Source organism: Electrophorus electricus, chromosome 4 (assembly GCF_041902795.1).
Source record: "Electrophorus electricus isolate QZ-2024a chromosome 4, ASM4190279v1, whole genome shotgun sequence".
NCBI lineage: Eukaryota > Metazoa > Chordata > Actinopteri > Gymnotiformes > Gymnotidae > Electrophorus > Electrophorus electricus.
This window is the reverse complement of record NC_137500.1, coordinates 30,867,912-30,882,438: the sequence shown is the minus strand read 5'-3', so window position 1 is coordinate 30,882,438 and position 14,527 is coordinate 30,867,912. Positions and strand designations below refer to the sequence as shown.

The 14,527-nt window shown below is 43.3% G+C and overlaps 1 protein-coding gene and 1 long non-coding RNA gene across 3 annotated transcripts in view; both read left to right on the top strand.

The window, feature by feature from the left end:
• The first annotated feature begins 6,422 nt into the window (after nucleotides 1–6,422).
• Nucleotides 6,423–6,979, top strand: LOC113589157 (uncharacterized). Its single transcript, XR_003411926.3, has 2 exons — nucleotides 6,423–6,495; nucleotides 6,630–6,979. It is a non-coding gene; the product is annotated as an uncharacterized LOC113589157 (long non-coding RNA).
• Nucleotides 6,980–10,166: 3,187 nt separating this feature from the next.
• The window catches only part of cps1 (carbamoyl-phosphate synthase 1, mitochondrial), a 37,913-nt gene continuing 33,552 nt past the window's right edge, over nucleotides 10,167–14,527 (top strand). Inside the window, exons 1-8 of one of the 2 annotated variants that reach the window (XM_035521597.2) lie at nucleotides 10,167–10,376; nucleotides 11,035–11,144; nucleotides 11,400–11,544; nucleotides 11,974–12,063; nucleotides 12,651–12,707; nucleotides 12,854–12,946; nucleotides 13,061–13,150; nucleotides 13,718–13,846. In XM_035521597.2, the coding sequence (XP_035377490.1) occupies nucleotides 10,236–10,376; nucleotides 11,035–11,144; nucleotides 11,400–11,544; nucleotides 11,974–12,063; nucleotides 12,651–12,707; nucleotides 12,854–12,946; nucleotides 13,061–13,150; nucleotides 13,718–13,846 (855 nt within the window). In that variant the 5' untranslated portion in view covers nucleotides 10,167–10,235. Of the gene's footprint in view, nucleotides 10,377–11,034; nucleotides 11,145–11,399; nucleotides 11,545–11,973; nucleotides 12,064–12,650; nucleotides 12,708–12,853; nucleotides 12,953–13,060; nucleotides 13,151–13,717; nucleotides 13,847–14,527 lie in introns of both variants that reach the window. The other variant, XM_035521595.2, reaches the window with a different exon arrangement.

The window sequence follows — 14,527 nt, the reverse complement described above, 5'->3', positions numbered from 1 at the left end:
TGGTAGCAGTTTGCCTGCCACCCTTCCTCCCAGACGAGTGCACGCCACTTCGCCCGTCGTGGTCACGCTCCCTCGGAACTTTCTGGATGCGTTTCAGAAATGACCGGCCAACGTTTTCAGAGCGCACGGCGTTCCGTCTGTTTACAACGCGATCACCGAGCTCGAGCAAGAGAAAAGCGCGCGTGGGTGGGGAGGTGCATGCGGCATGTTTGAAGGGACACCTGAAATGCACCCATATTTCGATTTTGACAGATTTTTTATAAGAAGATGTTGGTTTATTTTTTAAAAACCATAAAACGACACCGCACAGCTTATTTTTTTCTATATGATGGTTTTACAAGAGAAAGTAATGTGCATAACGCTGACATGATATGAAAAGAAAATACAGCAACTCGTGGGAAAAAATGTTTCCTTTAAAGAGCACATTTAATTAAGCACTGCACTGAATAAATTACATTAATGTTATACACTATTATAATGTTATGATAATTTATAGCCTAGTTTTCAAGATGCTGGCTGAATGCCAAAAATTTTCAGTTTGAAAATGGAGTCCTTTGGAGCCAAAGATATGAAATCACAGTGCATTCACTGTTTCCAAGGGAAGTACATAAAATGCAGAGAGAAAGACAAATGAAGAGCAGTAGGCTCAGCAGAACCCAGCTCAAGAGAGCCCAGACAAGGAGAACCCAGCCCGGGAGAGCCCAGCTCAGGAGAACCCAGCCCGGGAGAACCCAGCTCGGGAGAACCCAGCCCAGGATAACCCAGCTCAGGAGAACCTAGCCCAGGAGAGCCCAGCTCAGGAGAGCCTAGCTCGGGAGAATCCAGCCCAGGAGAACCCAGCTCAGGAGAACCCAGCCCAGGAGAACCCAGCTCGGGAGAACCCAGCCCAGGAGAACACCCAGCTCAGGAGAACCCAGCTCAGGAGAAGCCAGCCCGGGATAGCCAAGCTCAGGAGAACCCAGCTCAGGAGTGCCCAGCTCAGGATAGCCCAGCTCAGGATAGCCCAGCTCAGGATAGCCCAGCTCAGGAGAACACAGCCTGGGTGAGCACAGCCTGGGAGAACACAGCCTGGGAGAACCAGCCCAGGAGATTGCATCCCTGATGAAGCAAGTGCTCCATTGATCAGCTTCTGGCTACTCTTGGAAGTACATTTGTGTACTTGTCTCCCTGTATATGAAAAACCACATACGAACATTTCTATGAATGACTTACAGGTAACATGGCAGCTTATTAGCATAATGCAAATTTGCACGGTCAGGTTTATTATTCATCGACTATGTTAGCATTTTTGTTGAAAGCACCTTTCTAAGTTTCTTGTGCAACTAAGCGGTGTGTTTTATAGTGATGCATGCCTGAATGTCTGAGGTTGAAGCGAGAGGTAGAGAAGGACCTCCAGCTCTCAGCTGCTCACTCCCCTCACCACACACGGTGATCAGAGCATGATACGTAGCCTCCCATTTGTCTAAATGCGTCTCTGGGACATTCCGGGCAGCAGACATTCCACTTTCTCTGACCTCTTCCAGTGGAGGCACTCCCGAAGAAAGCCACCTCACTCCAGCTGTCATTAGGACTCACGACCCCTGGCTTCTCTTTCTTCCCTTGCTCGCGCACCTGTCCAAATGAACTTAAGCCTGCCTCTAAGGAGTTTAGCAGTGCTACGAAGCTCAGAGAATCCACCACGCTGCCGCACCGGCATCTCAGAGGGTGGTGGCACGCACCAGTACGTGCGCCAGTGTGGCCTGGTGATCAGAGCAAAAGGATGGTTTCTTTGGTTTTGGACAGGTTAAAAGCAGCATGTAATTGAAATAATGGAATCATTTGCAAGTTTTATGTCTGTACACTCGCATGAACCAGACATACCTGTTCTTTACTCTGAGATATGAGACACATAACAGGCATGCCTTGCAAGACAGGCACAAGAGCTTACCTTACGCTGACCAAGGTAATATCTTGAATTTTGTAATGGTGTTGACCTGGGGTGTTCAATAGCAGGTAATGTTGGACCTGACTATGCAAAGTCCTCTGTGGATGGAGGGGTGGCGTCTCCAATATTTTCATAAATAAATTGCTTTAGTTTTCTTTATTTTTATACTATAAGTTATTATAGAGATAAATAATTATGTTTACCTGCGTGTTGTTTTTTTTATCCCCCCTCCCCCATGCTTCAAACGCAAAAGTGGTTTGATCCTCCCATACGCAGATCGATCAAGTACTTTAATGTTATTGACCTAGAGAGCAGTTAGCGATTCAGACCTGGTTAGAATGAAACCAACATCAGGATTTCAGCAAGGAAAAGAGTGGCGAGAGATAAATGAAATGAAAGTAGTGGAGAGAGAAAGACATAAAGTGAAAAAGAGAGAGTGAATATAAACATATGTAGTAACTAGCAATACATTTAAGATCTCTGTTGATCTCTGTTTTACACGCTCTCTCGCTCTCTCTCTCTGTCACTGACCCAGTGAGGTCAGATCAGAGTGAACGCTTAACCTCGGTACTAAGAGGCAGAGTAGGGTTTCATATGCTGATGACACTTGACTCTGTATTAAGATCCCCACAGTCTTCCAGTGTAAAGGAAGTAGGAAGTGTGTACAGTTGCAGAGGAAGCAGGAATGATCCCGGAACCCATACGAGAGGTGACAAGGTCTTTCCATGACACACTGGTTCATGCGATGGAATACTGGTGCATGCGATGGAACACTGGTGCATGCAATGGAACACTGGTGCATGCGATGGAACACTGGTGCATGCGATGGAACACTGGTGCATGCGATGGAACACTAGTGCATGCAATGACACACTGGTGCATGCAGTGGAACACTGGTGCATGCGATGGAACACTGGTGCATGCGATGGAACACTAGTGCATGCAATGACACACTGGTGCATGCAGTGGAACACTGCTCCAGATAATGAACCACTGCTCCAGATGTTGAAACACTGCTCTATGTGAAGAAACACTGCTCCATTAGGCCTGCCTAATCCTCCATTTCCACATTCACGATATTCACAATGCTCTTTTCCCTCATTATTTATTTTTGATCTTCCTTCTCATCACAGTCAAGATGCTTTTTTCCATTTCTTGAAGCTTTGTTATCAATATCTGTCCTCCTTCTGAGATATGGGTATGTCCCAGATAAAAATCCACCATTTGTCCTATCAGATCTTCAGTTTTGGTAGAGCCAATGAGATCCACCTGACAAAATCTGCTTAGTAAACATGAGCGAGACAGTCTGTTCCCTCTGACCCCTCTGTGAGAGGCTGGTACAGCGTCTCTAATGGCGTGAAGGCATGTTTGTACTCTCATGCATCAGGAAAAGGCCCCAGATGTTTACTGAATTATATTCCTGAACAACCTCCACATATTGTTACTCACTGGTAATTTAATAGCTTTACTCACTGGTCATATAATTCAACAATGAATCTAAAATAGTAATTTTACATCTAAACTGTGTTTGAATTGTTACGTAATGACTTGTTACTTGGTTTAATGCCTAACTAATATTTTGGCTGAAGTGTAAATGAATGTAAAGTGATTTTAAATATATTTAAATATATTAGAAAGCTTTTCAACAAATGATCACAATCTTGCTTGAACACATAAGTCCAGTTGGACATACACACACACACACACACACACCCATGTGTGTGTGTGTGTGTGTGTGTGTGTGTGTGTGTGTGCATGTATTGGTTTCCTCCATACATGGCCATGAAGGGACATAACCTTTGTACAATATCAAGCAGGCCAGCTGACCACTTGCAGTGACCCAAAGTTAACTATAGCCACACAGAAGAACAAACAGCTTTCAAGATAGGAGTGAGGACACATCCTGAGTTGCTACTCCAGCTTCATTTCCATTTTAGCATCAGTGACTCCTGTTTCCATGTCTGTTGGCATGAAAATATCAAACATTAACTTCAATGACCAGCTTTCCTGGTCTAAAAGTAGAATGGGGCATTATGCATTTCTTCAAAGTACATTAAGATTAATGAGCACAAGAACCAAGTGATGTTGAGGAAACACTGACCTGAAGAGTCTAAGATATTGTAAAGTGATTCTAAGTTTGTAAATGAAAACAAAATAAATATGGGAACAAGAGTTGTAAAATGTATTTCCTTATATAATATGAGCACACAAAATGTATTTCTGTATCAAATACCCTTTAAGAGAATTTATTTGCAACATGTTCTATGTCCTGTCTGTTTGTTTAGTTCAGATCACAGAAACACAGATGAAACTTTGGCAGAAGTTATTGATGCTCGGGGTACCAATCCTAGCACATTAAAATGCAAACGAGACCAGTTTGCTTCGGGGGAAGGCAGGTTTCATATATGCTATGTTTTGTACTTTATTTGTTCTGATATGGGTTCCTCTACTCACTCACCCACCTACCTATTCACTCACTCAATCACTCCCTCACGCTTTCTCACTCACCCATTCACTCACTCTCTCACCCACTTAGTCACCCACCCATCTGTTCACTCACCCACCCACCTATTCACCCACTCGCTCACACACCCACTCACTCACCCACTCACTCACTCACTTGGCCAGGCCACCACACCCCGCAAGCCCCAAAAGGTATGGGGCTATAACCAAGTCAGGGGACAGATGGACTCTATTAATAGGCATTTTGGGCGAGGTGTGAAGTTTCTTGGGATCTCTTAGAGAGAGACCACTGCTCCTTAAGGGTGCTGGTGCACTGTCCCAGGCTTGCAGCACATAAAGCTCCAAAGCTCCTCTCAGCCTGCTGAGCTGATTATAAAGGGTAAAGCTAAACAAAGCAACCCCGAGCTTCAGCCTGGGAGTCTCTCTGTACATCCCTGCAAGGAGCCCCAGACAACCCGATCTACAGCTTCTAAAAGGAATGCCCATTGGTGGTCTTTTAGGATGGTGAGGTTTACACAGCACTATGCCATGGGGGGATTTGCCCAGATGGCCCATCGTGGCTGCTTCTTGATCAGAACACAATTATCAAAATAAAACCATGTATTAAGCACGATGTCATCAGATTAGACGTCATTTTAAACACTGTTTTAATAACATTAACCGTTGCTTTCATTTAGGATATCTTTGAGCTCAGACGACCTTTGGATGCACACCTAAGTGTCAGTAGCAGGCTGTAATGTACTTAGGCACATTACTGGTAAAGTGTTGTCTAAAGATAATATATTACTGGTTCCAGACTGACCAACACTAATTCATAACCCATTAAATTAATTTTAAACTAAATAACAATTTGCATTTCTTTAGGACAATTTACAATCCTATAACAACTTAAATTCTAAATGGTGAGTTCATATGATATATGTGGGACATTTGTAATTTTCTTATGTGGGAGCTGAGCTGAGGGTGAGGTGAATACTCATGAATAGCCTGTAATGTTCTGGAGCTCTGCTGGCTCTCTGTGTGGATGGAGACACCTGGCAGAAGGCTCATTTTTCCTCTGTTGCCATGTAAACAAATTCACTATCTCAGGGTTGCCACTCTGCGATGACCACGATATCCTGGGTTGACCCTCACCTACTATCTTGGCCAACCATGAGCCAGCCTAAGCAAATCAAGCTCTTTTGAGGTTGGTCAAGCTTTTCATATTAACCGGCATGTTTAGGGACAGAGTGCCATTTGTGGCATGGCCTTGTTTAATAACATTAATAAATTAATAAATTAATAAAATGGGCACAAAAGGGTTTTGTCCGCAGGTTTGCATGCAGGATGCATACTTCCTTTTTAAAAGAGCACACAAGCCACCCTCGCAGCGAACAAAGACGTGCGGCTTTTCACCGCTGTTCGGTGCAGCCCTTAGAAACGTGTCCGAGACAGCCTTGACTATTTTCAGCCGTCCACGTTTATAACCTGAGGTGCCTGAAAGAGGCAGACGCGGTGCACGCATGAAGTGGGCACGTCCTTTGGAAGACAGAGAAAGGAGCCCGGTGTCCTACGATGCCAGTTCCCAAAGGTGGGATTCGGTCCGAGGCCGTATTAGAAAGCTATGTGTGGTCTCCGGTCACAGGGTCATTTTCTGTCTTATGGCCAGCATCGCTTTAAGTGCTTTCGAAGTGTTACAGCGCTGAGAATAGAAAATAAGGCCATCGTCAAGTCTTTGCAGAGCATGACACCGTACTGTGTGGCTCTGGTATTCGGCCCCTTTGGGTTTGGTGCCGACGCCAGAACCCATGAACTGTAAGACAAATAAGACAAATCACTAAGAATAAGATTCTTTAAACAATTCTAGAATTATATACTGATAAACAGTGACAGGATGGTATATAATGTAAGTAATCATAGGTAAATTAATGTAAATCCAGTTCAATGTAATATTATTGACATCATGCAAATACACGGAAAATGTAACTTAGCTAGCCTCACAAATCACATTAGGACATAAATAACAGGACATGATGATATATAGTACACAGCTGAGGGACTCTGGACACTGTTGAAAGACTGTGTAAGGCCATCAGCAGGTCTGACCAAGACAATCTGGTCTGCTCACGGTGAGGCAACGTGTAGCACACTGCATTATTCTGTAAGAAAGGTTCATTTAAAAAATGATCCACTAGGTGGCAGTTGTGTATGTCATGTCCGCGGTCCGTGTTTTCGTTGTTGGTGTGTGTCGTGTTTGTTTCAGATCCGCTCCAGGTGGCTCTTTGCTCTTTGATAGTGCCGAGCGGTCGAGCGGTCATGCCAGACGGACCTCAAGAGCAAGACCAGAGATACACTGGTGCGCAGCTCTGCAGTGTGAGACCTGAGAGACTCCAGTGTTCCATGTGGGCTGTGTGTGAGACGTTTATTGCGCGCTACAGTCGTGTGCAAGAAGGATTTGGCTACATTTCCATGTTAGACCCTTTTCGTAAATATGACTTTCCCGTTTTGCCTTGACTTGTACATTACATATAGTCCATGTTGTCAGTGTTGCTGGTTGTATACATGTGTGCATGTATGTAAGAATTATGTACAATACACCTTCACTCCTTGGTCTCCTCTGGCTTTGTCATTTATCACGCAACCCTGGACTACACGGCATCGTTACGCGCGTAAATGTGGTGACACTTTCACAACCGAAGGAGCCATTGATTTACTACCAATGACATTTACAGATAAACAGCGTCATAAGGTGTGACAACAAGTCACAGCCTAAATAAGATGTTGTGGACAACTTCTCTAAGAGTTATAATAACAGCCTATAGCTATTATATTGTTAGTCCTTCACTGAAAGATGGAAGAACTAGTACTGATATCGGTGTGAGGGAGCTCAGAACGACTTTGTGGTTGACATAGCTATGCTTCTTGGAGTTATGAGCATGTTGGAAATAGAGCCGATAGTGCGCTGGCCGTTTTCAGTGTGTCACACTGGTAGACTGGGCATGCACCGCGTCTATCTGAACGCTGGTGCCAGGCCCTGTTATTTCCACCGAACCTGCACTTCCTGACAATGCCACATGCGCATCAGCAAACAGCTGTCACCCCACTGACATGGTGCATGCAGACACAGAGTCTGTAGCAGTGTTGCTTAAGCAGGACTTTGTCTAAATAGTTACATACTGTATAATGCATACTGGACACTGTATATAATGTGTACTGCATAGTGGTCCCTGTAGAAGTTTGCAGTATAGCGTCCAGTATGCAACAAATGCAAACCATACTATGAGGTCAGACAAATGTATGAAGTTCCACCCACTTGTGAAAAATTTTCTAACGCCATTGCATGACAGGATTCAATACACCATGAACATAAACTGCCTGGCCAAAAAAAAAGGGCACACAATCTAATATTTCGTTGGACCGCTTTTAGGTTTGATTACGGCACGCATTTGCTGTGGCATCATTTCCACAAGCTTCTGCAATGTCACAACATTTATTTCTGTCCAGAGTTGCATTAATTTTTCCCCCCCAAGATCTTGTTTTAATGATGGGAGATTTGGACCACTGCACAAAGTCTTCTCCAGCACATCCCAAAGATTCTCAATGGGGTTCAGGTCTGGACTATGTGGTGGCCAATCCATGTGTCAAAAATGATGTCTCATGCTCCCTGAACCACTCTTTCACAATTTGACCCTGATGAATCCTGGCATTGTCATCTTGGAATATGCCTGTGCCACCCAGAAAGAAAAAAATCCATTGATGGAATAACCTGGTCGATCAGTATATTGAGGTAGTCTGCTGACCTCATTCTCTGGGCATATAACGTTGCTGAACCTAGACCTGACCAACTGCAGCAACCCCAGATCATAGCACTGCCCCCACAGGCTTGTACGGTGCATCACTTCAGCCCCCTCTCTTCTTACCCTGATGTGCTCATTACTCTGGAACAGGGTAAATCTGGACTCATCAGACTGCATGACCTTCTTCCATTGGTCCAGAGTCCAATCTTTATGCTCTCTAGCAAATTGAAGCCATTTCTTAAGGCTACACAGTTGTTTAGTCCCAATCCCTTGAGTTCCCTTTGCATTGTGCGTGTAGAAATGCTCTTACGTTCACTATTAAACATATCCCTGAGTTCTACTGTTGTTTTTCTATGATTTGATTTCACCATAAGTTTAAGTAATGGCCAATCACAATCATTCAAGATGTTTTTCTGACCACATTTCTTCCTCAAAGATGATGTTTCCCCACTGTCCATCCCCTTTTTAATAATGCGTTGGACAGTTCTTAACCTGATTTTAGTACTTTCAGCAATCTCCTTAGATGTTTCCTCCACTTGATGCATGCCAATAATTTGACCCTTCTGAAACAGATTAACATCTTTTCCATGATTACAGGATGTGTCTTTCGACATGGTTGTTTAACAAATGAGAAGCTACTCACTACATCAGTTAGGGTGAAATAACTTGTTGCCAGCTGAAACATAATCACCCATGCAGTAATTATCCAATGGGAGGCTCTTACTTATTTGCTTAGTTAAATCCAGGTGGTGACCTTTTTTTTGGCCAAGCAGTATAGCTCTAGTCATGTGCTGGAATATTTAGCTGGAGCAGTGTCATCCAGGTATTTATTTTGTATATTGAAAAAATTCCTTTTAGTCGCATATAATATACAGCAAATGGGTCTAAATAAAAAATCAGGTATTATTCAATGTGTCCTAGGTGTTTTCTACATTTGTCAAAGTTTTAGAAACAATATATGCAGTTTCAAAAATCTAGTATTTGAGCCTAGTGCCTTTACCTGAAACGTTTAAAGGATTACTGAAAGTCAAAGGAAGACATGGCCTGTGCTTAAAGAAACATCCCCATTCTGTTTGTATGTATATGTATGTGTGTGTATATGTATATATATATATATATATATATATATATATATATATATATATATATATATATATATATATACACACACAAATATAGCTATAAAAATATTTATAGTTTCTATAATACAGGCTAACATCGCATGTGTATCCTTCCGGTCTTAAACCGCGGTCACGCCAAGCGCAGTAAGGTAGGCCGGTTGAGAACCCAATGGTGGGGAAACCACCATTTTAATGCAGCGATTTGGAAATCGGAAATAAATGTGTTCTACACATCTTAATTAAACAGATCTTATTGAGGTCTAATGCACCAAAAGAAAATGTGTTAAAACATATATAGTATAAATAAATACATTTGTTGGAAATTCAAACCTTCCCTGTTAAAATCTATTTCTTTTCGGTTAAATCCACTATATTTATAAAGATCACTTTCTTAGCTACTAAGATTTTCTGTTTTTTACTTTGAGAACGTGGATAAATCACATCAAAATTTTGCAAATGGCTAATCAGTTCATCAGATAATATTTTAAAATTATCAATTCACTCTGTGTTTTGCTGTAGGAATTTGGAGTATTTGGATGGCAAAATCGTGTAAAATGCCTATTTCGTTCACTATATATCACTTTTTGAAGCTTTATAACAAACAAACCAAACTGTTATCAAATCACGCAACTGAATTCTTGAAATACACTTTCTCGTGTATCCATGGTTTGTCATGTGTACTTTATGAATTTGGAATAATAAGATGGAAAACTTGTGTAAAATGTATATTCGGTTCACTATCACTTTTTGAAGCTCTATAAAATAAATCAAATTATCAAATCACTATTTTTGAAAATTGCTGTCCAGCGTTATCTCGAGTCTTTTATTTTGAAGATGCACGCAACACTTTACAGTATTACAGCGCAGTGAGAGCGCATGCATCGCTTGTCTGCCTTACTGTGAGGGCACGTGGTGCATCTCGGACCAGAGACACTTAATTCATTTCTATATATGCGCAGCGGCCGTCTCAAAATAAGTCATAAAATGTCAAAAATCCTGACAGTTTCCAAATTTTTGAGGCAGGGGTGGTTGAGTGGAAGACACTACACTTCGGGCGAATGGAGATCCCAGACCCGTTTACTCAGCGTCAAGGTAAAAGATAACTGAAGGATTTGATGCGAAATGAGCTAGGATGCCTGTGTAGCTAGCTCCCTTTGGTATCTAGCTAGTTAACTAGTCAGTTCCAGTGATGTATTGTGTTAAGGCTCCCCGTCTCAGTTGCGAAATACATTTGAATGCGGTGCCAGGCTAGTTTTCAAACGTTAAAATCGAGTTAAGTGCTGTAGCCAGCTAGCTAAGCCTAGCTAGCAGCACGAGGGTTCCGCGGGTGCTGAGTTCTGAGGTGGGCTTTGATTGACGTCGGGGGTTCGCGCGCGCCGAGCTACTGCTTTCCATCGTCGCGTGTGCTGGTCGGCGGGTTTCGACACCTAAAGTTAACGTGGCTAGTGTATCTTCACTTCTCGTCTCACGATCTATAAGGCAGAGGCGCTCGGGGCTGTGTCTCTGGCTGACTAGCTCGCGACGTTGCTGCTGCTGCTAACCGGGATGATGTAATCTCGCATCCCGCGGATTGGAGGTGTTCTCACACACTCTTACATCCTCCCCAGACGCGTGTGCCGGGGAACCGAAGTACAACAAGTGCTCTCTAAAAGAGAGAAAGTCGATGCCCTGTATGAGCACAGCTGTCTGTTTTTTGAGAGAAAATGCTTTACGTTAAAGTTTGGGGTGCTCTCTTTTTTTCAAAATGCAGGCTCAGACAGCACACCTGGTCCTTGAGGATGGCACTGTGATGAAGGGCTACTCCTTCGGCAGTCCGCACTCGTCGGCAGGAGAGCTGGTTTTCAACACAGGACTAGTGGGGTGAGGGAACCTGACCACAGCTATTCTGGACCTGGCAGGGCACTAATTTGAGTCACGCTGGGGCTGCCATGGTTGGAAGCATGGGATGGAAACTTAGCTGGAAATATGGCTATTGGGCACAAGCTTTGTCTGTATAAATAAATCAAAACCTTGATGGCTTTAAGTGTTTGGTGCAGCATATTTCAAGTTTTGTCACTTTCTTAATACTATTTTTGAGTGTTTCTTGGTGATGGCCTGTTTTAATGTTGCTTTCAGGTATCCAGAAGCTCTCTCAGACCCCAGTTATAGAGGGCAGATCCTCACCCTCACTTACCCCATTGTGGGTAATTACGGTGTACCCAACACACAGGAACGTGATGAGCTGGGCCTCAGAAAGAATGTGGAGTCTGATCACATTCAGGCAAGCCTGCACAATGACCTCATCCAGTGTCACATGGCTGTAATTGGTTTATTATTTGTAGTCAGAGATTTTGTGTTTCAAACAAGTGTCCGACTGAAGCTTGTGTTAACGGCAGTGTGTGTTTTCTGACAGCTTTTTTGGGAAACCCAGTCTTAATAGGCTGTAAATGATGCTGTCAGGGGAAAAAGGAAAAAGAAACAAACAAATATAAAAGAATATATTTCTCACTCTTCAGTTGCTAAAATGTCCAGGTTTGTGCAATAAATTGCACATAAAATGCAGAACAGTTTGAAAATGTTTCTTTTCCAGTAATGCACAGGAATATGAACTCGTATCCTCTTATTGTGTGTGTGTGAGCGTAGAGGTAACAAATTGGCTTAACATCATGATGTGGCATTTTGAGCATGTGTGTGAATGTGCTGTTGGCAGGTGTCAGGACTGCTGGTGCAGGACTACAGCCATGACTACAGTCACTGGAAGTCAGTGAAGTCTCTGGCACAGTGGCTGCAGGAGGAGAAGGTATGTGCAGGAGATGACCTCTGGTGATATGTGTGAGAGAAGATCTCGCACTGCTGATATATATGTGTGTGGGGGGGGAGCTCTCGCACCGCCTGTGTGTGGGAGAGAAACTCTTGCAACACCGATGTATGTGTGGTAAAGAAGATCTCACCGGTTAATCACTGCTGGTTAATCAGACATATATCAAGAGTGACCTGCAGTGTGAGCATGTGTGTATGTGAGGGATCATCTGTTCCATGCGTGCTCCTGGGAACAGTCAGCCCATCACCCTCGTGGTGTTGGCACATTGCGCTACCTGTTCTGCCAGGTGTGCTGCAGAAGGCAGAGTTGTGTTGACACGTTTGACTGGAGATAGACAGATCTCACTGATAAAGTAATAGAACAGCCTTAAGGCTTATTGGCTTGCTGGTTTGCACAGGAGGAAAAGGCAGGGGGTTATTAAAAACAATACTGAAACTCAGTGTTGGTATGCAACATCTCAAACATCCTAAACTCTCTTGAGCTTTTGGCTGTAAATTGAAAGTGTTTTTTGTTTTGTTTTCCCTAATTGTTTGGGCCTACTGTGCACCTGCTACCTGTTTGTGAAGGTACCCGCTCTGTACGGTGTGGATACCCGAATGCTGACCAAAATCATCCGAGATAAGGTAGGCGTCATCGTTTTCTTTAGTTCAGAACCCCCCGCCCCCCGCCCCCCGCCCAGGGCCTGTCTGAAAATGAAACGCCTTGTGTTTTTTTTTGTTTTTTTTTGTGGTACAGTGTGAGTTGTAGTTTTTCTTATTTCTTTCCTCAGGGTACAGTCTTGGGGAAGATCGAGTTTGAAGGGCAGCCGGTCGAAATAACGGACCCAAATAAACGGAATCTTGTGGCTGAGGTCTCTACAATGGTAATTGTGAGTTTAGCAGCAGTTGCTCCTATTGCTGCTGCTGCTGCTGCTGCTGCTGTTTTTGTTGGCTGTTGGCTTTGTGTGCATTATGTAACACCCCTCTCATCTCTGTAGGAAACGCAGGTTTTCGGGAAAGGCAACCCAATCAAAGTGGTGGCCGTTGACTGTGGGATTAAGCACAACATAATCAGACTGCTTGTTAAGGTAGGACAGTTATGCTGGCCTGTCGAGGCTGTTCAGTTTAGTTTTTTAAAGATATTTTTCAAGTTATCTGAGTTTAATTATGTGAAGAGAAATGCCACTGAGCCTGGGGGATTTACCCCACATTTTAGTCAAACTAATATTACACAGTGAAATGATCTGAATGACTGAGAACATGATAACCACAGTAAGGTACATTGGGTGAAGCTTTAGCAAAACTATATGCATAAAGGGCATTTAGGTAAAATACAAAACAATTGTAAACTGGTTTCAAATACACAGTATTACTAACAAAAATATTTATTTTAAGGTGTCCAGTGTTATATATTTTATTGGTTTAGCTATATTATTTATTAAAAGTTTAATAAATAATACATTTCATCAATCAGTATTCTTAGTAGTTTTTATGTGCATTGCAGAGGCAGTTTGTAAACATTTAATTATTGCATTTATTGATGCAATCATGGTTCAGACCTAAACGTGTGTGTGTGTGTGTGTGTGTGTGTGTGTGTGTGTGTGTGTGTGTGTGTGTGTGTGTGTGTGTGTGTGTGTGTGTGTGTGTGTGTGTAGCATGGTGCCGAGGTACATCTGGTTCCATGGGACCAGGACCTAATGTGCCTGGAGTATGACGGCCTGTTCCTCTCTAACGGACCCGGAGACCCGGCTCTGGCCGATACTCTGATCCAGAACGTCCGCAAGGTAGCACCTCAGTCTGCATCCTACCCACAGTTCCCAGCTTCATGCAGACGTGTGTGTGTGTGTGTGTGTGTATATATGTATATGTGTGTATATTATATTATATATATATGTGTGTGTCTATATATAAAAGAAAATATAAAACTGCAATAGTGACATAAATCATTCACTACAGTATAATTAAAGGTTAATCTCTTTAGGTCAGGTTCACATCAGATGCACTCATTTCAGAGAAATGATCAGACGGCACCAGGTCAGGCAGACAGGCGGATATCGCTGGAGCACAAAACTAAGCAGAACAGCCCAGGTGCTGAGTAAGGAGAGGCCAGATACAAGCGCAGACATGAAGCAGGTTTATTGAACCGGCTCCCAGAACCTTTACGATGGCCAGCAGACACCAGCCTGGAGACGCTGGCATCTGTACTAAAGGAAACGCTGCACAGACAGACGCAGGTCAACATGGGTTAATCGGGGGTCGATCAGAACAGATGAGGGTAAGGGGGGGGGGGGGGGGGTTGTGCACAGAGCAGAAAGGCCTGAGGCGAAAACAAAACCGGGTTCCATGGAAACAGCAATGCCACAAGGGGATCACATCACATCTCCAGATACAGATGTACCTATAACCAATTGAGTTACTGCGTTACTCGGAGAACTGGTACAGCCTTGCATTCCAATTTTAGCATG